We start from the raw sequence: 26613 nt of genomic DNA, 5'->3' as shown, positions 1-26613 counted from the left end.
AAGAAGTAAAAAGTGTAGGGTATTTTTGTTAATTTAAGATAAAGATAAAAAAATATAATAAAACGATACACTGTTTGGAACCTCTTCGTCTCTTTCGCTCCGCCTTTGACACAGCTGAGCGATGGCGTTAGCAGCCTCCTACATCTTCCACTGCCCTAAGCTTCGGCTTTCTCAGCAGATGTTTCATTCCAAATCCCCCGTTTTGCAGTTACATTCGTCGTCAATCAGGTAATCGACATGATGATAACGACTCGTGACATCAATTACTATGGACTTCGATGTTTTTACTTTTTCCATCGTGTTTGGCTGCTAGTCCGCGCGAATGAGCACACAAAAATCTTGAAATGTAAAAGCAACGACAATATCGAGTTTGTCATGGAATTCAGCTGCTATCCTATTTCATTTCTTCGACTTATCTTATCTATGAAAATGCTTTTGGATTTCGTAATCTGAAAAAAAAAAAATGCAGTATCTCATAAGCTGAAGTTTCTGATGAATTGCGAAATTGTTTTCATCTGCTTAGTAATTGGGAAGCCCATTAGCCTTTTGGTTTAGGTGAGAAACATGACTGAAAGAATAAGTTTCGGAGTTGAACAAATGGATGATTCAAACTTCTTACCTCTTATTCAAAAATATATGCCTTAATTAATCGAGTCAGACTCAAGTTGGCATAAATTTAATCATAATTGACGGTCTGTTCTTGGTAAATTATCTGTATGCTGAGGGCTTAGATCATGTGTTAGTCTCACATGAAAGCCAGGGGGTGTTGTTTTTTCATGTTTTAAATTTTTACTCTTTGAGATTAATCAGCTCATGAAAAGTCGAACAAGTAGATGGATGAAGTGCTTACGTAGTATGAGGTTTCATGTGAACATAATTGCATTTGCTTCTTCGTTATTTCTGTTATGAGATGAACACAACTCTCCACAATGGTATGATATTGTCCACTTTGAGCATAAGCTCTCGTGGCTTTGCTTTGGGCTTCCCCAAAAGGCCTCAAACCAATGGAGAGAGTATTCTTTGATTATAGACCCATGATCATTCTCTAAATTAGTCGATTCATCATCCAACACCTCCCCTCGAACAAAATACGCTTCCCCTTAATCGAGGCTCATCTCCTTTTCTTTTGGAGTCCTTTGTTCGATATTTTAGGATTTACCAATCTATTGGCACGACTAAGTGTAGGGCATGACTCTGATACCATGTTAGATGAACACAACTCTCCACAAGGGTATGATATTGTCCACTTTGAGCATAAGCTCTCATGGCTTTGTTTTGGGCTTCCCCAAAAGGCCTCAAACCAACGGAGAGAGTATTCTTTGATTATAAACCCATGATCATTCCCTAAATTAGTCGATTCATCATCCAACATCAACAATTAATCATAACACGGAGTTAAATTACAGATCTAGAGAAATAACACGAGAGAGAAGGATGGTTATTTGCTCAGCAGCTTCTGCCGCAGGAAGTTCAAGTCCAGACAGTGACTTCAATCCGTATGAGGTAGTTGAACTTTTATCCAGTTTGCATCTCTCAAAGGGTGTTCTTGGAAATGGGAAAACTAAGGATTCTATTATTGTTTGACTTTTTTTTTTTTTTTTTTTTAATGTTCCCATCATATTAGGTTCTGGGCGTAAACCCAATTGAGGGATTTGATATGGTCAAAGCAGCATATACTAAAAAACGCAAGGAAGCTGAGAGGAACGGTGATGAAGCAGCTGCAGCCAGAGTATGTCATCTGCACCCCTCTCCGTCTCTCTTGGTGTCCAACGTCTTTTCATAGGCACGACTTTAGCTTTAATATGTGATGCTATCGCATCAGGCTATGATTAGAAGTAAGTAAAAGTTGATATGGAATGACTGCATTAAGGAAACGGAACACTGAGTTTATGTTTGGCAGCGGGCTATAATAAAAAATTTGTAATTGTAATCCTTAAAACTTGAGAATTTTATGTTCTCTCAGGTCCTTGGATTTAACCAACGAAGGATTTTTAAAATGTCTTATTTGTTTTTTGACTACCAACTACCAAATATTGTGGAGACACTTGGTAGTCCTTAGTTCAGAACTTACGGAAATGTGAATTTTGGAAGTCACCAATTTCAATTTCATTAACTTTTAGATGGCTTTTTTGATTATCTAACAATTAGTGTATAAATAGTTAGTACCACTATGAGTTGACCTAGTGGTCAAGAAGAGCTTGGTAAATAATAAATGTTTAGAGGAAATAAGTTTAAGCCTTGGTGATCACCTACCTAAGATTTAATATTCTGCAAGTTACCTTGTTAACTAAATATGGGAAGATTTAGGCGGTTGTACTGTACACGCAAGCTCACCTTGACTATCATGGAAATATGGTCAAGAAGAGCTTGGTAAATAATAAATGGTTTAGAGGAAATAAGTTTAAGCCTTGGTGGTCACCTACCTAAGATTTAATATACTGCAAGTTTCCTTGATAACTAAATATGGGAAGATTTAGGCAGTTGTACCGTACACGCAAGCTCACCTGGACTATCATGGATATAAAAAAAAGTATTAGGAGTTAGTTTCTGGTTGTATGGTGCTGCATCCATCTGTATACTGGTCGATGTATTAGCTGAAGTAGCTCTATTTTACAGTAAATTTATGGCATCTGAGCACTTTGAGATCTAGGTTCTTATAGTAGTTAACATGATATTTCCAGCTGGAGAAAGCTTATGACAAAGTGATGATGGCACAATTCACCAACCGGAAGAAGGGTCTTACTTTTGGCTCAGTGAAGGTACGTTTATTATGCTGTTTCTTACTTGGGTTTCAGGAAAATTACCTTTAAAAGCTGCATAATTGTTATCCCATTATTAACAAATGAATGGAAATGTTTGATTTACTTTAACTTTAGGCAACAAGAAGTTGTATCTACTTGTAAATTACATATAATTCAATTCTGCATACATGCCGATTGTGAAGTTGAGCAGTCCCCATTCTGCCCTTATTTTCTCTCTCTTCTCTCCCGTGTCTCTCACTACTAAATTATTAGTCGTACACATCTCCATAGCACAGTTTTCAATTTTTCTTCCCAAGTTTCTAAGACCATTTCTGCCGAAGTAGGTAACATCTTTCGAACCATTGTTTCCCTGATGCAAATAGAGTTATGTTAACTTGAAAACTTCACATAAACATAAAGTTTGGTGCTTATTTTCATCCTCATGCATAATCTAAGCAATGTTTAAACATTACTCTAAAATGTCTGTGGTGTGTGCAGTCTTCCCTTTTTTTTTTTTTTTTTTGGGATTAATGTTATTTTCAGATTATTGTAAATCTTCGATAAATGCAGGTTTCTAAGGACATCAAGTATGCTGACAACCAGCCAATTGTCCCATGGGGGCCAAGGTCTGGTTTTGTGTTATTTGGATATAAATATCGTGAAAGTTTTGAAGTCTTATTATTCTTTATTTATGTTAGATGTACTTGTGACCGTATATTCTTTAAAATATGTTGATTTCTAATTGTCAAACCTTGTCCACTTTATAAATTTAGATTTATATAGAAAAGTCGTTTCTTGCTAAAAAGAGTATTGATTTAGATTTATACATCTTTAGGAGTTAATGATTTCCCCCTTTTCGCACATTTGTATACAGCCACATTGGCTTTTGTCTGTGGAGTGATAGTCTTTAATTTATTATATAAAAGCCAGAAGGTCGGTGGTCTCTTGAATCTTCTATTATTTGAGTTGAACTCTAGCCAATGTTCTGTTACATTTTTCCAGGTTTCCATTGCCAGATAATTGAAGTATCTGTGTACCTTAATCTTAGACCATGGATAGAAGTTCTGTGGTCAATTGAATCTCATTATTATTTTTTATTACTAAGCATGAACACGTTTTCTGATAATATATATATGTGTTCGCACATTATATGCCAAAGATAAAGCAATTGCTTAATTATTCAGTTGATGAAATTATCTGTAGAAATGTATAATCTGTTTACCTAATTCATATTTTCTCTAATATCTAGTGTAGTGTTTCCAATGCTCTTCTTGTTCCTCTTAGATAACTCCTTATTTCTGAAATCAAATGATTTTTCAGGTTTTCAAAATCTAGCCCCAGAGATATGCAAATTAACATGGCAATATCTGCTGTATTTGTAAGTATTGAAAGATGGTTGATCATCTGAGCCTTCATTACTTTGTCTTTGTTTCTCCTTCAATTTGACACGGAATGCTGACAAGTGTTTGTATTCTTTTTTTTTTCTCTCTCTACGTTGAACAAAATAATAAATTGTTCCCACGTGCTTGTCGATTCATAGAAGTAAAGATATCTTTTCATTTTGTTCTGGCTTCAAGGTTGTAACACAACAGACAACTTTGCTTAGTGTAATTGTGAAACTAAGAAAAAATATAAATTCATTTTTGCCATCTTTATCATCTTTGTTGAGGGTATGTCTCAAGGGATTTTTCTTCTTCCTTGTGAATCTGAGTGACATGATTGGTTTTTTTCTTGAATTTTTAGGGCATCCAATAAAGTTTATGGAGACTGAAGATGGTAAATTTGTGTTTGATGAAACTTCATTTTTTTTTTATTGCTTTCTGCAGACTGCTTGGGCCCTTATCAGTGGCGGTGCTGAATATAAACCTCTGCAGTTCTTGGCATTTGCTTTTGTTTATCGGATTTTTGAAAAGCTGAAAGCTTTTGAACCAGCTGTATCACCCTCATTTACTGTATGTTGAGAAGCTAGAAAGAACACTTTTTTTTTTTTGTCAATTTTCTGTTTCCAATATCGTATACAGAGAATATGGAGTATGCAACATTTTGCTGTAATAGATCCAATTTTTGTGTGTACTCATATATGATAATTCATACTGACTGCAGGAAGATGGTGAAGATTCAGGACGAGGTATACGGATGGGAAAGCGGATACTACGATCTCTTGCTCTAGTGTTTGGATGTATTGCTGTTTCCTCTTTGGTATTTCATCTTTCCTCTGCTCATTGTTCATGAAGTAAAATGATCACTTCTATGACCTTACCTTAGCTTCTGGCTATGCATGTGCAATCACTAGTTTTAACTAGCCAAAATTTTGTTACTCTCTTTCTTAAATAAATAAGAGTCGGTAGTAAAAAAAAATGGATGTATCATGCACAACTTTCTTACCTGACTAGCAAAATTCTAGAAATTTCTTGTATTTGCCAATTATTACATAACGTCATTTATGTTTATGCTTACTATTTAACTAATTTTATTTTAACAATCAAGTAAAGTTTTCATGGTGTCATTCGGTTGTAGAAACTGGGATCCCACGCATATTTTATAGATTGAAATGTGATGTCTGAATATTTGATATCTACGAGTCTTGAAATGACCATATTTATTCTGCATTTAACTGTTATGAGTGAACTGGGTGTACATAATTATATATGTTCTGATTCATCCATTGATGTAGTCAGTTTAGGAGTCATTCTGTCTTTTCCATTTATTTGACTTTTGATGCTTTTCATTAATTGCTGTTATAACTAGTTGAACCAATTATCAGAATTGCATCAAGATATAACCCGAATTAGTTCAATAAATGATACTTCTAATCTTAGTCAACTTAATATAGTACTTAAGTGCTTTAATGAAAAGTTTTAACAATGAGATTTGGGATTAATAATTCTTTCGTAAGTAATTGAATTTATCAGGTAAATCTAAAATCTCTTGATTTTGAATTGAAAATCAATTTAAAACTTCAATTCAAATTGATTTAACCTATCGTTTATGTCAAAAAGGATTATCATATCTGTGTATTGTATTGTGATCTGAATGTCATTCTTGTAGACATCTTGGATGAAGAAAATTGGAATTTAGGGTTTTATTTTGACTTGTTTGGCTCTTTTTATTATATGCTAGATCTTCAAATCTAATTTTCTTCAATTCTTTTTGTTATTATTTTTTTTTTTCCTCTCCTTGTAGCTTTATTATTTTGGTTTATTTGTTGCAGGCATATACTGGTATCTTGAATTTCATCGAGTTCATGGGCAGCTATATCCCAGTTGTTCTCTACAATAGTCAGGTACTGCCATTTTGGTTATACTAATATCCATGCATATGCTGTTGTGCGTATTGTAAATCTTTTTCTAGCCGAAGGAGGCCATGTTTTTAAATTCAAGTCTGGAATGTGCCATAGTTGTTTAAAGGAAATAAGAAAATAATGCAAGGCCAACTGGAAAACGATCAAAAACTACAAAGCTAATTAGCTGCTGCAACTGACTAAAACGAACAAAATCAATCGACGAGGATAGTTAAACCTATCATATGGATCATGGTTTTCTTGTCGTCGTCTATTTTCTTTTATTTCTTCTTTTTTGCTACCATCTGGATTATCAGGAATGGACTTATCTCGGTCCTTGACCTACTTCATATGCATCATGCAGTGTCAAATAGTTGGCCAGTACCTCTAATCACTATTTAAAATTTTTTCAATCATAACAATTTTTTCTCTCTTGCACCTACATGTGATAATGACTTGAAAGTTCAAATCACAGAATGCTGAGATAAATGCATGATACATTATGCACGAGATTTACCATTTTTTGTATTCACAGGAACTATTGATCACCAGTTCATCAGCTGTCATGCTTTACTTCATGGCATCTTACTACAGATGATGTTATTCAGCATGAACCATTCAATCTTGCAGCCAACGCGCAGTGAAATCGGTATTGATATTTTGTTGATTTGGTAATCTAGTTTTGTAAGATTAGGCACAGTACTGAGGCCGTTATCATCAAAATGTAACGCTATGTGCGATGCGATAATATATACGTTAGCTATCGTATATAAAGAGGTCGCTTAACTTTTTTGTACTGATAAACATTCCCATGGGGATGGAGCATATCGTTTTTGTGGGTCTTCAGGAGTTGAAAAGATTGGATATCTACAAAAAGCTTGTGCTTCAACTGCACTCCTGCAATTTTTCTGCATTTGATTTGAAGATTAAGTAAAATTGGCATAAATTTATAGCTAAGGTGTCTAGACGAGTTGTTTGGGTGTTCAACGAGAGATTATTCACACTGGTGTAGTGCTATGTATATCATATGTCGATACTTAAGTCAATGCTCAAATCAGATTGGTGTCGGGTGAGCTAGCTAGGACAATATTGTATATCTTCATAAGAGGAGTTCCGATACTTGTAGAGTTTGAAAGACACCTCGACTCGATTAAGAGCAAGCTCAATAAACTTATGTGTATCTCTTAGGCTTCTCACGACTCGACTTAGTAAACCTTCTAGTGACCATGCTAGAGGTAGCTTTTAAAATAATCGCAATAAATGGTCGGTAAATATTAACTTTAAATTAGAAAAAATATATTAATTAGATAAAATAACACAATTACTTTTATATTGGTATTCAACATTTAATAAATTAATTGTTAAAAAGTTTACACCAAACAACTTCTCTTGCCTTTTATTTGGGAAACATAAATTTGGTTCATTCCATCAACCAAATTGATCTAAGTTAGCCACTTTTTATATAAATCTAAATTTTATACAACAATCAATGCAGTTTATACATTTTAAACCACCTCAGAAAAGAAAACAAGAAAACATTCACAATTACATAATAACCCGCAAGGCAATATAAACAAATGACAGCCCAACCAACAAGATTTGAAAGAATCTCCATGCTGTTCTATACAGGAATAAGCAGCTGCTTTCTTTTTGCTCAAGAACTCTTGCCTTTTTCAGGGCAGTTCTGATAGAACTTCAGTTCCTTTTCCATACTTCTTTTGCCCTTAAAGTTTATGAATTCAATGGGGGCTTACCTAACATTTGGGAAGGTCATTTGGAGGAGGAAGAAGAGACTCTTCTGGCCCTTCCCCATTGTCCACTAGAAATGCCATCTTAAGTCCCCATGTTGTGTGAACTTCTAAATGGCAATGCATAAACCAAACCCCTGCCAAAATGAATCACAAAAATCCCACAAATTGCATGAACACACATATATGTATGATAATATTGAAACTTCTTCAAGATTTGAAATGAAATTTAATATTAGAGACTAAGTTATACAGGTTGTTACCTGGATTATCAGCCCTGAATCTTAAAGCAACCCATCCACCAGAAGGAACAGCAATTGTATTCCTCTCCACAGGGTCAACAAGATTGAATTTCTTAGGATCTTTCTTGTGATTGAAGTTTCCCAAGCCACTTCCAACAGCAAAGAAGTTGAATCCATGAAGATGAATTGGATGGTTCTCTGGAGCTATCATTGCAGTGTCTTGTAAGACTAATTGGACCGTAGAGTTGTAGGCCAGTCTATAAAGCCTAGTTCCACTCATTGTATGCAAGTTGCTTGGCTGCTTCCCTGTATAGTTGTATCTTATTGGAGGATTTGCAGGAAAATCATCAGTAAAAACACCATTGATATTGAAGTAATGAGCTTGAAGGAGTGAAATGGTTGGCATAACAAATGTGACATTGTTTATATCAGCCACCACTTGGTTGCCACTCGAGCAAGTTTTGCAAGGGTTAATGCCAAGGCCAATGGTGAAAAGCAAGGAATGATCAACTTCTAATGGAACTTTTGCAGGGTATTGTTTTGAGTTCAAGCTCCTAAGGGAGTTTGTGAACTTTGTTGCAACTGGAGTGGCATTTTGGGGAGGCAGGCCAGTGAAGCTGGTAGGGGTAGTAGAAGGTGTGCCTGTGTAATGTAAAGTGGCAATGGCTGTCACATTATCAACAGCAACAATGGGGGTGTCCATAAAAGTTGATGCTGAAATTGCATACTTGCCACTTCCGTGGTCGGCGGTCAAAAGGGCATTTGTGGTCTGGCCAGGGGCTATGACAATGGTGTCGGTGTTGAAAGGTTTCGTGTATGCAGCATCAACTTCGACGACAGTGAGTTTGTGGCCAGCAACCTTAAAGAACAGTTCTTCATTCAGTGCCGCGTTGATGATTCGCAGCAAATATGTCTTACCATGCTGCACTGGCATACTGAATCCTGTGAATCAAATATATCCATTATCATATTAGAAGTGTCAAAATTGCATCACTCAAAGGATGCCTCGTAATAGAGCAGAAAATCTTCATTTTAAGTGAAAATGGTATGAAGAGAAGGGGATTCGATCTTTGTACCTCTTGGTCAGAACATATGACTTAACTAGTTGAGCTATACTTATATTGGCAACTATCGGTAATACAATTACTTATCTTATCGACTCAAATTTCAAATGCCTACAGCTACATGGCTACAGCTACAACAAACAGCCCATTACCTCGAGTGAGACAACCTTGGACAGGCCCAGGATGGCCATTGATGGTGTGAGCATCAGAGACATTAGGAGCCAAACCAGACTTAGTAGCCTCATTAATAACAGCTTCAACATCAGACTTCCACCACTCACCTAAAACAACCAAAAAACAAAAACAAAGAGTTGGTTAGAGCATTTCAACAAACACCTAGGGTGCACAACTCAAAAAGGATGAAAACGAGGTCCCCAAAGATCAGCAAGTACCCAATATAAGAACCATTTCCTTGTGGGGCGTGGGAAATGGATAAGGGACTCCAAGCTTGGGCAAAATAACGACTGCGCCATAGAGAGTGGCTCTGAGCCAAAGAATATGGGCGTGCCAGAAAAGGGTGCCTCGCTGACCGGTAATGGTGAAGTTGTAGACGTAGCTTTGTCTGGGTTGGATTGGGCACTGTGTTATATAGGCCGGCCCATCCGCCCATCCTGTCCTCAGCTGTCTAATGCCGTGCCTGACGAAATTCTAACCATCAGACTTTAAAAAATAATAATAATATATATATTTTGAAATTGATCGGGTTGACTTTGACCAAAAAAATGTCAACCCGCCCTCGAAATAACGTAACATTTATACTTTTAGTTGGATAGTTCAATTATCGAGTCATATAAACGACTCTAAAAATCACAGTAAAAAATTTATAAACTAAAATTAATGAGTCATAACAACCAGGAGCCAATTAATTAAAAAAAAATAATAATTTTAGGATACTGACCAATGGATGCTGACATTATAGGGGACATGGTTGACGACTTTGATCAAAACGGTGTCGTCTTCTCTAGCATAAATGGTGGGGCCTGGGAACTTATTGTTAACGGTAACTATAGACTTACTCGAACAAAGTCTGGTAACTTTCTTCATTACCACCTGCCAAACGCATTTCCATTTAATTTTTATTAAAATTAATGTCAATTTGATTTATTTTTTAAAAAAATTGTAAAATTAATTCATTTTTTAAAAAAAAATAACCTAATTCTTGTCGCGGATTTGGAAGTGAATTCCACATTAATTAATTGAGTAGAAGATTATAGATTTATAAGTGAGAAATACTATTTCTGTTAGTATAAAGTCTTTTGGAATTGGGAGCCTCGTAGACAGAGATTTTTCCATGTTTCACATAAATTTATATATATATATATAAATTATGTGGGTAAAATGTTATTATATTTTTGTTTAAAGGTATTATTATAAATTATAAAAAAAATAAAAAATTTCCATTAATTTTTTTAAATAGACCATTTAAATAAATATATTCACATGAATTTCTCCGAAAATAAATGAGAATTTTTGTGCGAATAAAAATTAAAAACTTAAGTTTATGAATAAAAAAGTTAAAGAGCTTACATTGAACTTGTAGTGGCGGACGAGGCCTTCGACCGGCGGCGGCGACATGAAACAAAAAGCCGCCACCACCGCCGCCGCTAAGCCTCTTACGACCAGCAGCGCCGCCATGTCCTGTTTTTTTTTTTTTTTCTATCTTTTCTTGAGATCGATGAATACTAGAACGATGGAATTTATATATATATATATATATATATATATATATAACTAAATAAATTGGAGACCAATTTGAATGGCTTCGTTAGAATCTGAATGAAGAATTAGGTAGACCTTAACACCTAAGCTTATATTTTATGAACCACGAGTTTCTAAATTATTTGAAAAAAAATGTTATTTTTATATAATATACATCGTAAAAATTAGGTTTTGATTTTTCTCGTAAATAATAGGTTAAATAATTATACATTATGATTCATTTTCTCGGTTTGATTGGGCAGTGAAATAGAATTAAAAAAATAAAAAGTATTTTTGGAGTAACGAGTTAATTCAATTTTTTAAAAATGTATGCTTTAGTTAAAAAAAAGTGTATAATAAAAATAGTTTAAGAAACCCTAAAAACAAATAAAAAGTATTTATAAATAAAACAATTAATTATAATTTTTAAAAATGTGAAAAATTAAATGTATATTAAAATAATGAATGATTATTTTATCCAAATATATATAAAAAAAAAAAGGAGAAATAAAATTCAATGAAAGTTGATGGTGGTAAGAGAAGGCAGTTGGCTGGATTTGGTGCAACCGTATTGAGGTGAGTACACCCGATCCTAGCCAACCTAATTTAATTACTTTATACTAAATTTATAATTTATGGATTAGGTGAAAAAAAACATATAGTTTAATTTTACTCCGAAATAATATATATTCTATTTGAGATGGGTATAAATTTTTAGAAAACCAAACCTTCGAGGTCCGTGTGTGATTTGACATTGTCAGGTCAATCCAATCAACTCAAACATTAAGTTATAGTCCAATCTAACCCTACGTTAAAACTTATTATGAATATTACTTTTGTAATAGAAGTTGATGATGCGTTTCGAGCTTTCTGAAATTTTAGTTATAATATAATATGCGTGACATTTAATTAAAATATTTGACAACGTAATAGAGTTCGGGTTATGTTGAGTTGTGAACTCTATTTAGATCATCTAGCTCAACCGCCCGACTAATCAATCCAATTCATATACATCAATATTAATAAAATAATTACAAATTATTTCTTTTATTATTATTATATTTTAACAAATTTTATGAGACAATTGTTTAATCTTTGACATTTTCTGTAGTCATGTTACTTACTCCTCACTTCTAAGAAACTTAGAATCTAATTTTGATATTTGATGGTCCTAACATTCTCTTGTAACATGGTCATGTTACTAACTAATAATTTCGTTCTGTGCTATTTTAGCTTCTCAAATTCTCGAACGACTATAGATAGATGTAAGACTTGGTACGGTTCTTATTGTCCGTTGTAGTGGTTGAACAAGGCCAATATGAGATATGAAATAGAGCAACTATTAACTATCTTATAATCATCGTTGTTATTCCAGTAAATAGAAAGACGATGAAGTCATTATGAATAAGAGGATTAGATATTACCACAGTTCTAAGAAAAAATTTCCTCTTCCGTGCTCCGAGTTCGTTAACTTCTATGGTTGCTTTTGATTTTGATTTGGTGGATGACGGCATGCTCATAAAGTGGTTAATATCAATGAAAAATTATTGAACCGTTTATGTAATATGTTGTAAATAATGGTGTATAAAAGAATTTAGTACCACAATTATTGGAATGATAAGCAATTTTGAAACATAAAAGCAAAACAATTCACGTGCATGAAGAAACCTTGGTATGCGAGGCTATGGTGGACCAAGCGAAAGGCTGGAAAGTCGTAGAGTGCATAGGTAGACGGATAAGGTTTTTCGTTTTTGTTGAGATTTTTTTTGGTGTTCCACCAAAAGTGAGATCTCTTTTCAGTTTTGGTCCCCAAAATCAGCGTTTCATCTCGCCAATTAATCATGGCAGAGCCTAAAATCCACTCGTCGCTCAAAATCTACTGCAATTAATCGATCGACAGTCGAAAACCTAGAAACCGAGAATCAACAGAAATGGAGAATGGCCAAAAGCCTGGGAGGAGCGACGCTCGTCTATCCATGGAGGAAGAAAGAGAGATGGAGGCCAAAACTCGAGAGTACTTCAATGGCGTCGCACCGAAGCGCCATACTAAGCCTCAGCGTAGCGAATTCTCTGCACATTATGTCGACAATGTAAATCGCAAGGATGATTACATTCCTGAACTCGCCGTGTTTCAGCGCCTCGAATCCGATCCTCGCGAGGTTAGTTCTCCGATTAGTTTTCTCGATTGAGCTTTCTGTTAGTGAATCATCGATTCGATCCTCTAGGTCTCTGAAATGCAGTACTAAGTGTGCTTCTTAAGATGAATCAGAGGTTGAATACGATGTAGTTACTATTAGAAAATAGAATCCAATCAAATGTTGATGAACAGTGTAGAAATTCGTGGAGAAATTGAATAATGTGAGTATTTTCATTCTGTTGAGTCCTCGATTGTTCTGAAATTTGAGCAGAGACTTGCTTGTGATGGTCAAAACGGCAACATCTCTGAGGAATTTGTGGAGACGAAGTATTACGACGATCTAAATTATGTAGACAAACAGCACCACCACACGGTACTCTCTCCATCGATCAATCGATCAGCCTCATTCTCTGTTTTTGTGTTTACTAAGAAGTTGAATTTGATTTCAGACAGGAGCAGGATTCATCCAAATGGAGAATGGAGATTGCAAAGGTTTCAAACTCGCAGCGGATTCTGCAACTGCCACTTGCTGCCATGCCTCTTGCAGGGGAAATCCGGCCACCAATGAATGGATTCCGGCCAGTAATGATCAGGTAAAATCTCCATAATTTGCAGTAACTGATTGTTTTTGTTTGGATGAATTCGTATAACTTGAAGCTCTTGTTTCAGCAAAAGTACATTCTCTTCTTTTACAAATCTTGCTCATTTGTTAGTAATTTTTTTAGGTCAAATTATCATTTTAGTTCTATGAGTTTGAGAGAGGTTAGAGATACCATCACGGTTAGTTGAATTTAAAAAACCAACTTTTTTTTACAACAATGTGAGCTATAAAAAAATTTCATATGATAAAATATCCATATAAATCTTTTACTACATTATAATAAAACTTTTACACCCTCATAGGCTAGAATTTAAAACGATAATTTTACCTTTTTAAAAAAATTTTTTTTTTGAAAACATACTTTTAAAATTTGAATGATATTTAAAAACCCCAAAAAGAATTATTGAAATATAATTAATAGTTTTGAAAATATGAACTTACATCAGAGTTTTTCTTTTTAACATTCAATAAGAAGTTCAAGTTTTGATATTTTAACCTTTAGAGAGATGATGTTTTAACTAATTAAGATTTGTTCAAATTACTAATTAAGATTTGTTCAAATTAGTAAGAAAGAAAGAATACCTTATACGATGTAATTATGTACAAATAAGACAAACCTAACAAATATTATATTTGAATGCCGAAAGGAAAAGTAAAAACATCCATGGTTAGATTAAAGTATATTTTGATCTCATGGAAACAAAACTAAATCATTAAATCCATCAAATTATGTTTTTTTTTTTTTAGCTTGTTAACAGTCCATTTCAAATAAAACTTATGATTCTGTCTTATTTATAGGCATCTTTATGCTCTAAATATTTATCATTATAGAAATATATTTAGAAGATGACTATTGATTTGCGATTATATGTTCTTAAGCATCATATTGATTTATTGTTTTATAAAGTAAAAAGCTAAAGGAATTCAAATGGATTTATATTCAGGAAAATGTTATTTCTGGCAAGCCAAACAGGAGTGATACTTAGCGAAGAAACTGACTTACTGGAGCTCATCAAGAACTATGCATCATGTCATCAAAATGTTGCTTTATGGTACTTAGTGTCATCAAAATGTTGCTTTATGGTACTTAGTTTGGAAATGTGTACTTTATGGACTTTGGTTACTTAGCAATATGCTATTAATGTAGGTTTAAATAAGATAGAACTACAAAAATGTATAATCTATATTATAGATAATCCAACTTTCGCTTATATTTACTATTTTATTTTAGATAAGAATTCTATAAAGATCCCACATCGGTGGGAGAAAAGAACAAAGTATTATTTATGAGGGTGTGGAAATCTTTCTCTAACCGACGTGTTTTAAAAACCTTAAAGGGAAGCCCGAAAAGGAAAGCCCAAAGAGGAGAATATCTGCTAGTAGTGAGCTTGGACCGTTACAAATGGTATTAGAACCAGACATCAGACAATGTACTAGCGAGGAGGCTAAAACCCAAAGGGGATAGACATGAGACGGTGTGCCAGCAAGGATGCTAGGCCTAGAAGGGGATGAATTGTAAGATCCCACATCGGTTGGAGAGAACAAAACATTCTTTATAAGGGGTGTAAAAACCTCTCTCTAACAGACGCGTTTTAAAAACTTTAAAGGAAAGTCTGAAAGAAAAAATCCAAAGAAGACAATATATGCTAAAAGTGGGTTTGAGCGGTTACAATAGATTTGTTCTTCGTGTTTCTTAAAAGTTGTAATACCTAAGGGAACTGTTTTTTAAAGGAGAAGTAAATATTCTTATTCAATCGTTGCAAGAGGTATAAAGATTTTAAACCTTAGAGCTTCCTCGGGGACATATAAGATGGGCAAAAATTAATTTGCTAATAATTTCAAGTGATGATTATGAACTAATAGAAGGCAGATGAAAACTTATAGGCTCGTATCATTGAACTGATCATCTTGTTTTCTCTCGACACTTTTCTAACTAACAAAAAGAGTACATGATAATGTACAAAACTCTATGCCTGCTATAGTTCAACATTCTATTCTGAATTGACTCGTGTAATTTCATGAATTGAAGAGGCAACATACCTTAGAATTGGCCTTTTCAGAGTCCGGTGATGTACAAACTAGCAGAAAACACGATATCGCGCTTTATAGCATTCGACGCAGTCTCCATCTTCTTATGCAGTGCAGAATTACCCATAATCGCAGCTGCATTTTTGAATTCTCGGCACGTTTCGTCCAATCTGACTATAGTTCTCACTATCATGCCTTCAGGAACATCTGTGAGCTCACAAATATCTGCAAATGGAGTTCCCTGCACAATTGGAAAAAACATGCAAGACTGAGAGGCCTAGAAAACGACAAAACTAGAGGTTCGATTAACATCTAACGGAGAAATGGTTACTTTTGCCCATTCGTAGACTACTTCGACGAGACCGAACTTGAGATTGTCTCGAGCGTACTCCTCACAATCAACTGGGAGTCTGAACTGGGCTTGAAGCTTTCCAAGTCGTATAGCTGTCTCGTACAATCTGATAAAAATACATTTCCAAGATCACCTTCTCATTTCTTAAAAAGTTTATAAAACAAATCATTTACGGACGATCACAGCATATTCGACGTTTTATTATTTACACAGCATAAGTAAAAGCCATAGTTTCAACAGTAACTTGTCTCTACACAGTCACATACTTGATGCCATTTTGATTGCTCGAAAAACTTGGCTCGGTTCAAGTGAGTTTGGAACCCAACGTTTTGCCCCTCGAGATATTAGGGTGACACATGGACCAACCTTGACCAAAATAAATTTATGGGCATTCTACTTTTGTGTCAGGTCAACAACCACAATAAATTTTTTGAAGTTTTCTAAGGTTGATGAATTAATTTCCAATCGCCTCTTCTGATCTTTTTCAATTAAAAGGGACCTAAAAGATTCAAATGGGTATCTAATGTAGGATCCTTAGTCCACACTTTTTTTATTTTAAAAACAATACTATATATTTGTTTTTATTTTGGAAAAAAAAGTACAGAAACATGTACCTTTTTTTAGCCATAGACAGCTTCGGGGTAAGGGATGGTTCGGAAGTATTTCTCTGCTGGAACACGAAAGCAGACATTAACGCCACTGCTTCTTCTGGTTCGAGGTCATCCAATTGATTCTCAAATAAACACTCTGTACAGATCAACTCCTCCCCAGAGTTCATCTCGCAGGCAACACGTCCTTTGATTTGAACAACCAGGTCAGCATTTATACAGCCAATTTCCTTTAAAACGTCAATCTGTCACGCAAACCAAAATTTAGAATGCTGCTGCAGATATAAACCATATATCTAACTCAAATAATAAATCAAGATTAAAAAAAACATATATCCAGGAGGAAAAAAAAAAATTACCCGGCCCTGAAAGTCGGGCATTTGTTGAAGTGCTTCGTCGGACATTTGAAACTTAAGGTTATTGACTTCCTCTTTGTGTTTCTTTATCTCTGATGCTAATTTCAGGTGTTCCCCCAGTTTTATACAGCCATGGCATTTGTTAGCTACCATCTTTAGCACTAAGTCAGTCCAACCCTTGTATGCCTCCACAAGATTCACATCTTTTAACTTCAAGTCTAAAAAGGAATCGCCATTATAAAGTAAGCATAAGTAGATGAATACTTAAAATGATGTATTCTATAACCTTCTTAAATGATAACAGAAAATAAATGTACAATGATTTGCATGGTGATAACATCCAAATACGAATAAATGCATTGATACCTCAATGGCATGTTGCAAGGACACAAAATCTTTACACTAAATCATAAAATGCATGTGGAAGATATGCACAACTTGTAGACGTGTTTAATCGCTTGATAAATAACTAGGTACCCTTGAATTTTAATTATGCTCGAGATACGAGCATGTAAATAAATGACAGAGTAGCATGCAAAGGTTCTCAAGAGACCGACATGTTTCCCGAAAGTGGCTTTCTCTAAGTTCCTTTGAGAAGCGACACAAATTACTTTATAAAGTTCTTTTCTCAACAACATAAGAAGCATGGATACAGAAACGAGACATGAACTCACGATCATGTACTCAATCACATTAGTTTCTAATAATTTAGGATAGGGCATGGACATGTTTATTAAATATATATTTTTATAAATATACCTATAATTTTTATACCAAGAAAATTTAAAGCCAATAAGCTTATATATTCATATGCTAAAGATTGAGTTTGATGTATTAAGCTCTTAAATTTTGTTATTATTCCCTATATTAATATTTGTCTATTATTACGCTTAATACATCTCTAACAAGTCACGAACTAATATTTATTTTGTACAGCTAGTAAAGTATATAATGCATGTTTTATATGCTAACAAGTGTCCAACAAGGATCAAACGATGGAAGATCCAACAAGTGTTCGACTTTTAACGTCTTCCAAACTAAAGTGTCTATGCTTCTTTAGTCAACAAGCATACAACAAAGAACAACAAAGAAAACCAACCCAAAATACAACGTACAAAAGAATACCCCAACTAAAAGCCAATAAACCAGAACAACCTAAACCAAAAGACTATGACCTATATGAACTTACACTGAAATTCTAACTAATCTCAATAAAGATATAACAACCAAGGGATAGGAGAGACCCAATCAACCTTTTTTTATCTTAATAAGAAACGAGATGTAGATCGATCACAAAAAAGGGGAATATACAAAACGAGAAGATGAGATATCCCTGAAAGACAAAGGGGTTAAAGAAAAGCATCCCAATTGGCAAAAAGGGTGTGAAAAACAGTAGTTACAAAAATCCTTATGACGGACGGGAGCACCAAGAAGATAAATTTCGTAAATATTGCGAAAAGTACTCCCAATTGGCAAAATTTGTGAATAACTGTCTGAAAAAACATGAACACCTTTCCTAAACAGATACTTAGTTTCTATCGATAAATGTTTTATTTACCAACGACTTGGTTCCTTGATGTTAATATTACTAGTTTCGAATAAGGACACAATCTTGGTTTCTTAATACTTTTCTTCATTTTCTCCGCAAAACCCACCGTGTCTTAAGAACGTGGTTGCAGCATGTACTCTGAAATTTGGAAAAGAAAAACTAAAAGATACTAAACCAGGTATCTGAGATATCTCAAGAGCATGTCTAATTCTGTCTGTCTAGCAAATCTCTGGTATGACACTCATCTTAAAATAGGATGTTCAGGGTTCCTAGTTAGTTAGCTTAAACTTCGATCAAACGAAAGGGACAAATGTAGCTAACTTAACTGTAACAGAGAAATATGCATAGTTCATCGAAAAATGCGTGCATCCAAAAGTTACATATCTGTTGAATATGAATGAATGCACAATATGTCAAGTGATTTACCACTGCTTAATATTGTTTGTCGTGTTAATAGAAAGGTAATGAAGATGCTACCTTTTAACGGATCGAGGGCTGGAGGAAACTTCCCATCAGATTTTATATCCAAAAGTTGTTGAACTGTCTGGGAGTAAGCAACATTGTTTACATCTTCAAGAAGCCTAACTGGGTTTAATTGTATCTTTTTATTGCACACACACAAAAATTCTTTGGCATCAACTCCTCTAACCTCATAACTTACTCCTGCCGCTGCACCAGCATGTGGTAATCTTATATTCACAACACCGGATCCTTTACGTGTAGATGGAGAATAATAATCATTTTCAAGGCCACGTTTTGACTTTGGTACCATAAAGTAACCTTGGGGAAAATCCTCTTTTTTCTTGTCTGAATCATCACTTGAGGAACTTTGGACAGGTGGTGAATCAGGTTTTAGCACCAGAACAATATACTGCCTGTTAGCCATGGGAAGGGCTTTGACAATGACTGCAAGTAGGTGATCTTTGTCCTGGTAATAGTAAAATTGGGTTTAGTCCCTATGATATTATATACTGATTAGCCATAAAAATATATTTTTAAATCCAAGGTGAAAATGTAATATAAATGGAAGTTCACATCACATCAATTACATTTATGTGAATATTCTCATAAACACTCACAGATTGTGATCTTACGACGACCACTCTTCCCGGAGTAAGAAATTGTTGAATTGCAGACGATTGCATGACTGCTTCTGAGATCTGGTTGCTATTCTTCTCAGCTTCAGCATATAAATCGTAGTATTCCTCAATGGCTGGCTCACCTTTAATACATCTACAGGCAGTAAACTGATTTATGAGCCATTCAATTATGCGTTCGTTCGAAGTTGTAAGAGCCATCAATTATTTATTCATGCCTAAAGACTTCGAAATTATAACAAATGAAATACGAAAAATCTGAACCACCTTAATACATTACATAACTTCAACTATTAGACTGATATACTGGAAACATAAAATAGGATCCATCAATAACGGTATGGAGCCCGTCCTTTTCCTACAAACGTGAGATAGGTGTATGACAATAAGGTTTCAACTATTATTTTGATTTTTTTTTAATAAGATTTAACAATTATTTTGATAGCAACGGAAAACCCTCTACTTGCTTCAAATAAGCTCCAAGGTGGCCGAAGGGAACCAAGCAAAATGGAAAAACATGGGTTGAGATGTCATCATAAGAGAAGGGTGTAGAAGTCTTTAAAGGTAAATTAAATTATGTTAATAACAGAATAATAACGATGGGTTGCACGGGTAGGGTAATGAGCATAAAAGTTGTGATGCGAGGTGGGGAATTTAGACAGGTAGTAGAAAGCTAGAAGCTAGATAATTCTAGAATTCCTTCGGAACGAACCCAGAGTCCGGAAGTACTGTATCCTATTACCTACTTGAAAGTCTATATTTACCCAAAAGATACAAGCCCTTAGTGGTGCCGAAGGATAAATGTAAAAAGCATAGCATTAAAAAGTTAACCCCTCAGCAGCTGGAAGATAAGCAGCCCCAGATCCTGCTGCTTTGCATATAGCAAAGAGATAAATATCCTGATTAGAATCAACTCCACATTGTTCATCACAATGCATTCGTAACAAGAATAAGGAAATATTTAAATATCCTGATTAGAATCAATTTGCCCTATTAACTTTTCTTCCCACCATTACATTCAAGCAGATCAAGCCTAATTTCAATGGCTGAAAAACATTGATTCACCCCTCTTCAGTCTGAACTTTAGGATTTTATAATGGACTGTCATACTCCATGCTATTCCTTTCCTTCCAGTCTTCTTCTAAACCAATTTTTTCCGACTCCCTTCTCACTTTTTGACCCATCACATCTTTCAAATAGCACAACGTATGAAAGTAAAAGATAAAACAAGACGAATCAAAAGATAGAATAGGTGATAGATAATCCTATTAATGGAGTCGTGAATACTAAAGAAACTCTCCTTGTAAGAGGAGAAAGTTTTTTCCACTTGCTTAGTCTGCTTATTACTTCCTCCTCTGCCAATTTCATTAATTCCCCTTCTTTATTTAATCTATTCACCTCCAAAAAGGGCCATAATCATAGTTCTAACCTACGCAACTATCATAGGTTGGCTTAGTAGTCAATAACGACCATTGTATGAAGTAAAATGCTTAAAGAGAATGGATTCAATCATAGTGGCTTCTACCTATGATTTAATGTCTCAAAATTTTATTTGGCAACCAAATGTTCCAGGGTTATAGACACTTGTCCTATGAGAATAGTTGGAGTTTGCACAAGCTAGTCCAAATAAGAATTCAGAGAGTAACATGTTAACCATAAGAGACTACTATATATGATCACTGTAAACATACTCTACAGTTCTCGTAGGTTGAGCTAGCTTTCGCATTAAAAGTTGCTGCTTTTCAGGGAGTTTCTTCTGTGCATGGAATTCAGCAAAACTTCTTTTTAACATGTCTTCTACCTGTAGGAATGATTACCAACAACATGTTAAATCAACAAAACTACTAAGAGAGAAGTTTGAACAGTGCACTAAAACACTCCAGAATTAACAATATGGAGAAGGAAGAAATTTTTACAACAACAAAAATGCTCTGCCGCTCACAACCAAAACATTTAACTATGTGATAAAAAAATTCCCGTTGTTGATAAGAAAACGTCTTAACAAGTTCTTTTGATTAAAATATTAACCTAACTAGAAATGTTAATACTTTTTTAATGTGAAGCACACTAAAGCTCATCAGTGCTTTGGACTTTAAGCACAGTGAACGAAAAAGGGAGGACTGCTTTTGTTTCTTGAGGTTTTGTTTTCATACAAAATTATACTATATATATAGATAGATAGATATTTAGATATATGTTTAATTTTTTAAAAAAAAATTAGAAGTAAATAAAAAATAAATAAACACCTTATGAAACAACCTAGATTTCTTCTTACCTAGAGTAGCATTTCTATGTGAAAATAAACATTTAAACTTCTTCATGAAATATAAACATCATCTTAAAACACTGTCACGGAGACCATGGCTCATGCATAGGGTAGTTATGTTTATTTTCTTAGACTTAGGTTAGAATAGGGTGTTTTTAGTTTTAACGCTTATTTATTTCTTTTAGAATTTCATTGTATCGTTTTACAAATGTTTTCGAACACGTAAGTCCATGGCAGTGTTTTAAGATGAAGTGTATGTTTTATGATAAAGTTTAAACCCCTACTTCCGCACAGAATAATTACGTTATAATGACGGTAGCGACTCTAGGTAAGAAATCTAGGGTCATTACACTTTATGTGTGCCACCTTGCTTCCCAAGAGATCCTTTTTGACGCCTTCTTCTATATCTATGAGAGAGAACCTTTTCCCAAAGCATTATAACATACCTTTAGCTCTTCCACCCGAAGAAGATGTAGGATCATAATATACGTCAAACGGAATTGAGATTCAAGCTTGGTAGCACTTCCAACTATCACACGCTTCAAATCCTTCTCTTCTGGAATCTCGTCACGACACATTACAATGACAGTGCCAATTTTATCCAACCCCCTTCTACCAGCACGACCTGCCATTTGGGTATATTCCCCTGGTAATAACTGCCTAAACTCCTTCCCATCAAACTTCCTTAAAGTGTCAAAAACAACCTGTAAGTAATCCTTGGAGGTCAGATATAAGTTATAAGATGAACGAAAAGTTTGTTTTTTGTTCAAAAAAGATGCAAGTCAATCACATTCATATGAGCTAAGCAACATACTGTCAATAACTGTCCCGGCTAAAAAAAGGAGTGGAGTATTAACATAGAAAAGCAACAAGTCTTCCCTATCTTGATTCTTGACCATGTTTTCACATATTTCAACAAGAGAGATGAATATTAGCTAAACAACAACCCGAAAATAAACATCTAGATTGTGAATTGAGTGAAAAATTACAGTGGTTCCAACAGCCCAAATTCACTTTCATGCTAGATATATGATAGTATACAAATGAAAACTCACTTGAGAATCTAAGATTGATACCATCAACTATTGACAAAAGAAAATCAACCCAACACATGAAACAAACTTGATTTTGAAGACATAGCAGCTCACGGCAAACCTACTATCTGTAATAATGTTTTTCAATTACAATCCATGATGATCAATGACACCCACCGTTCTTGCTGGAGCATTAACTCCCATTGCAAACGTTTCTGTTGAAAACAAAACCTGCAACAAAGATAGAGATAAGCATAGGCCTACCATTATCACTTGAACTCCATTGTATCTAATGAATTTAGTTAGTACAAATGACTACTGTAAACTCTCAGGATGCAAATGTGACTGGTTATCACTTATCAAATAAAAGCAACATAAATTAAAGTAAAATAAAAAATGAGGTTCATTAGAGACAACTTTACCTTTATCACGCCACGACAAAATAGCATTTCAACAACTTCTTTAACAATTGGAAGAAGACCTGCATGATGCACTCCAATCCCTCTATGAAGAAGTCCTTGAACTCTAACAATCTGTATATGTTACCTTGTTATTACATTGCATAAAATTTGATTGAAAATTAATTAATCAGTAAAGCATTCAATATACCAAACCTGGGGTAAGGTTCTGTCAGATCCCTTTAAACGCGAAAAGGCTTTGTCACAAAAGACGCGAATTTCACTTTTCTCAGAACTACTAGTGAGGTCAATACTGTAGATACTATCAGCTGATTTATCACAACGATTTTTTGAGAAGCAAAATATAACCACCTGTACATGGCATGAATAGCAGCCAAAAATGTGTTAGTAGAAATTAATTTATTAAAAAAAAATTAAAAATTACTTATTTAAATAAAAAAAAAAAAGGCCACACACTATCTAAAAAAATCAGCAAAACAAGTAACTTTTCAATGTGAAAATTGACACAATCCGTGCACAAGAAAGAAACCTTTTGACGTGATTGGCTAGACATTGGACATATTACAAATCACAAATATGTGTGAGAGTGGTTTTAGAGTGCATACGGGTAATAGAGATTTCTTTGAGAGCCTATTAATAAGTAACAACCACGAAGAAGCATCTGATCTCCTTGATCCCCAATTGTTTTGGCTATCTCCATTCTTTTGATTTCCCCAACTTGTTCCTGAAAAGTTCCCTAAATTCTGGGAACCTGAATGCTTATTCTGTTTGCTTCGACTAAAACTTTCATTTTTTCGATTCCTTGCTCCATCATTTGATACTGAAGCCCCAACATGGGATCCGCTAGCAACACTCGAAGTTTTTTTTTTTGATGCATCTTTGGCAGCTTTTAGTCCATGAGATAAGAAAATTTCACTTTCACATATTTTATACGATTCACCAGAATAAAATATGCAGTGCTCCAGAGGTACTGGTCTTTTGGTAGTCCTGATAACGACAAACAGTAAAAAGAATTCCATTAATGTCAAGACAAATAACTAGAAATTACATAAAGAAAAATCTTATAGCATCCACAAAATAAAGCAAGCACGGAAAAGAAAAGGACAAAATAAAAATAAATCCCATCATAAATTTTTAGGTGCGTGTATTTTCCAAATTGTTCTTAAAACTTGTTTTACATATTTAGAGGTTTTTCCTAAACATGATGCACATTTTTCATTGATTTGAATGAAAAGATACACAAAATATTAAGTATACAAATTCTAAAAGGAGTGAAAATGCAGTCTAAACCCTAGGGGTAAAAGAACCTCAGTATAAATATCAACAGAATAATTGAAAAATAATTTGGACCAAAAAAAAAAAAAAAAAAGCAAGGACTTGAGTTTAGCATCCCTCGAAGAACCCCCAAAACTCCCAAAGTAAGACTGCCAAGAGTAGAAATCTCAAATCTCTTCTTACCCAGTGACATGAATTCTTTTTTGCTTCGTCCTACCAATCCAGTCAGCAAATTCGATAGTGTTTGGAACCTAAAATCGAAGATAATCAGCACTCGGTGAAAAGTCCATTTATGCTGCCAGGTTAACAAGCACTACAGTCCATACATGCTATAACTTTAGGATAACTTATTTGTAGAATATTGTGGCTTTCAAAGTTAAAAAACTCATAAACTGTAAGATTACAGAAGAATATCTCGTTTTGGCTCCCCTCACACCCAAGGTAACCTTCACATCTGTAGATAATTAACTGGAGAACAATACCGTGGCTGAAAGAAGGACAATATTGATATGCCTTGGAAGCATAATGATAACTTCTTCCCAAACAACACCTCTTTCAACATCATTGACATAGTGCACCTCATCAAATATTACCTATCTCCCCATACATGCAAGTAGAAAAGGTAAATGCAGTAATTTGTTAGTATATTATATAAAACTAAAATTTACAACAAAAATAAATAATTAAATAAAAAAGACCTCAAAGAGGGAGGTAATTACAGTTTAAAAGATTAGCACATAATAAGCTCCTTTACCCATTCAATATCACGAATAATATCAGCACCTCGATAAAGCATTGACCTTAATATTTCGGTTGTCATTATAAGACAAGAAGCCTCTGGCCTCAAGCTGACATCGCCAGTCAAAAGTCCAACATCAAATTTCCCACAAAAATCCCGATACTTCTGATTACTGATGGTTTTGATGGGAGCTGTATATACAGCCCTAGTACAGTGCTGTATGGCATTAAGATTAGAAATAAAACCTTAGCATTCATTAAGAATATAATAGTATAAGCAAGCTCGAAAACAAATGAAAAAAACTTAAGTACATGGACCAATGTTAGGCTCAACTATGTTGTTCATAAATATGTATTTGTGACATTGGAAGTATCGTTTCATACTTTAGTGGCTAGCGCAAATGCATACTCCGCAACAACAGTCTTTCCAGCTGATGTATGTGCAGCAACAAATACAGAATCCCCTTTTTCAAGATGATATATAGCCTGTAATGACCACAAGACAATAATAGAAATGAATTATTCATTCGACAACTAATAAAAAATGTTGGTTGACCTTTTTTCTTTCAAATAAAAATTTTAGGTCATAATTACTATGAGAACTACATAAAGTAAATAATACCAAGTACCAACAGCACCACCAAAAGATAGATAATCATGTACTTAAAATATGGAATTATGTTGGGTGGCAGAAGGAATGGAAGGAAAATGATGCCTCACTAATATCTATTATCTTCATCATTAATATAAATCAACTTTAAGGTCTTGCATCTATATGTGATGGAATTAGTGGCATGGAGCAACAAGTTGGCAATTGAAGTAGTGTTGAAGCTAAGTTTAGATCATTAGCTCAAGTAATATATGAAGGAATTAGGTTACAATGCCTACTTTCTGAGTTATAGCCAGACAGAAGGTGTCATAGAATTAATGTGTGATAATAAAATCTATCATTCCTATTGCAAAAAAAAAAATCCAGTGCATCGTAATCAAATGAAGCTGTTGAGATAGATTGTCATTTCATTAGAGAGAAGAGTAAGAACAACACAATAAATGTAAGACATGTGCCTTCCCAATAACAAGCTGCAGACATATTGACCATGGCATTACATCAAACAACCCTTGGTACTGATTTCTAAGCTAGGAATGCATGTCATCCAGCTTGGGGGAGTGCAGAAAATCAAGATGAAAACTTAAAGTTTTATTTAGGTTAAAAAACACTTCTAGTCCTTAAACTTTCGAGAAAGCATTAATTTAGTCCATGAACTTTCAAATTTGTAACAATTTAATCCTTGCCACAAAAAAAAAAAAAAAAAAAAAAAAAAAAAAAAAAAAAAAAAAAAAAAAAAAAAAAAAAAAAAAAAAAAAAAAAAAAAAAAAAAA

The 26613-nt window shown here is 34.3% G+C and overlaps 4 protein-coding genes across 10 annotated transcripts in view; 2 read left to right on the top strand and 2 right to left on the bottom strand.

Annotated features, from left to right (window-relative positions):
- Nucleotides 1-64: 64 nt before the first annotated feature.
- LOC111493147 lies at nt 65-6910 on the top strand. Its single transcript, XM_023142780.1, has 10 exons — nt 65-228; nt 1407-1503; nt 1625-1729; nt 2682-2759; nt 3312-3367; nt 4062-4119; nt 4568-4693; nt 4845-4940; nt 5953-6024; nt 6557-6910. The coding sequence occupies exons 1-10, from the start codon at nt 122-124 to the stop codon at nt 6617-6619; spliced, it is 858 nt and encodes a 285-aa protein (XP_022998548.1). The 5' UTR covers nt 65-121; the 3' UTR covers nt 6620-6910.
- Nucleotides 6911-7479: 569 nt separating this feature from the next.
- LOC111493146 (laccase-4-like) lies at nt 7480-10745 on the bottom strand. Its single transcript, XM_023142779.1, has 6 exons — nt 10603-10745; nt 9974-10125; nt 9468-9712; nt 9228-9356; nt 8033-8953; nt 7480-7906 (listed from the first exon to the last, which is right to left on the bottom strand). The coding sequence occupies exons 1-6, from the start codon at nt 10708-10710 to the stop codon at nt 7776-7778; spliced, it is 1686 nt and encodes a 561-aa protein (XP_022998547.1). The 5' UTR covers nt 10711-10745; the 3' UTR covers nt 7480-7775.
- A 1705-nt stretch (nt 10746-12450) lies between these two features.
- Nucleotides 12451-14728, top strand: LOC111493148. Of its 4 annotated transcripts, none has more exons than XR_002719964.1 (5): nt 12451-12932; nt 13182-13283; nt 13360-13503; nt 14485-14563; nt 14595-14728. XR_002719964.1 is itself a non-coding variant. In XM_023142782.1 (4 exons), the coding sequence occupies exons 1-4, from the start codon at nt 12705-12707 to the stop codon at nt 14488-14490; spliced, it is 480 nt and encodes a 159-aa protein (XP_022998550.1). In that variant the 5' UTR covers nt 12451-12704; the 3' UTR covers nt 14491-14728. The 4 variants fall into 4 exon arrangements, 2 of the variants coding, with proteins under 2 accessions (XP_022998550.1, XP_022998549.1); XR_002719963.1 differs by having other exon boundaries at nt 14456-14563; XM_023142782.1 differs by having other exon boundaries at nt 14485-14728.
- Nucleotides 14729-15377: 649 nt separating this feature from the next.
- The window catches only part of LOC111492717 (DExH-box ATP-dependent RNA helicase DExH11), a 15136-nt gene continuing 3900 nt past the window's right edge, over nt 15378-26613 (bottom strand). For all 4 annotated transcript variants that reach the window (XM_023142139.1, XM_023142141.1, XM_023142140.1 and 1 more), the window contains exons 8-23: nt 25618-25719; nt 25250-25450; nt 24978-25088; nt 24679-24746; nt 23826-24207; nt 23416-23571; nt 23224-23334; nt 22979-23032; nt 22214-22471; nt 21193-21302; nt 19484-19637; nt 18882-19332; nt 16859-17073; nt 16506-16744; nt 15871-15997; nt 15378-15780 (exon numbers count right to left, since the gene is read on the bottom strand). In XM_023142139.1, the coding sequence (XP_022997907.1) occupies nt 15568-15780; nt 15871-15997; nt 16506-16744; nt 16859-17073; nt 18882-19332; nt 19484-19637; nt 21193-21302; nt 22214-22471; nt 22979-23032; nt 23224-23334; nt 23416-23571; nt 23826-24207; nt 24679-24746; nt 24978-25088; nt 25250-25450; nt 25618-25719 (2952 nt within the window). In that variant the 3' untranslated portion in view covers nt 15378-15567. The remainder of the gene's footprint in view (nt 15781-15870; nt 15998-16505; nt 16745-16858; nt 17074-18881; nt 19333-19483; nt 19638-21192; nt 21303-22213; nt 22472-22978; nt 23033-23223; nt 23335-23415; nt 23572-23825; nt 24208-24678; nt 24747-24977; nt 25089-25249; nt 25451-25617; nt 25720-26613) is intronic.

Source organism: Cucurbita maxima, unplaced genomic scaffold (assembly GCF_002738345.1).
Source record: "Cucurbita maxima cultivar Rimu unplaced genomic scaffold, Cmax_1.0 Cma_Scf00018, whole genome shotgun sequence".
NCBI lineage: Eukaryota > Viridiplantae > Streptophyta > Magnoliopsida > Cucurbitales > Cucurbitaceae > Cucurbita > Cucurbita maxima.
Note: the sequence above shows the minus strand (reverse complement) of the source record. Positions and strands in the feature narration are given on the sequence as shown.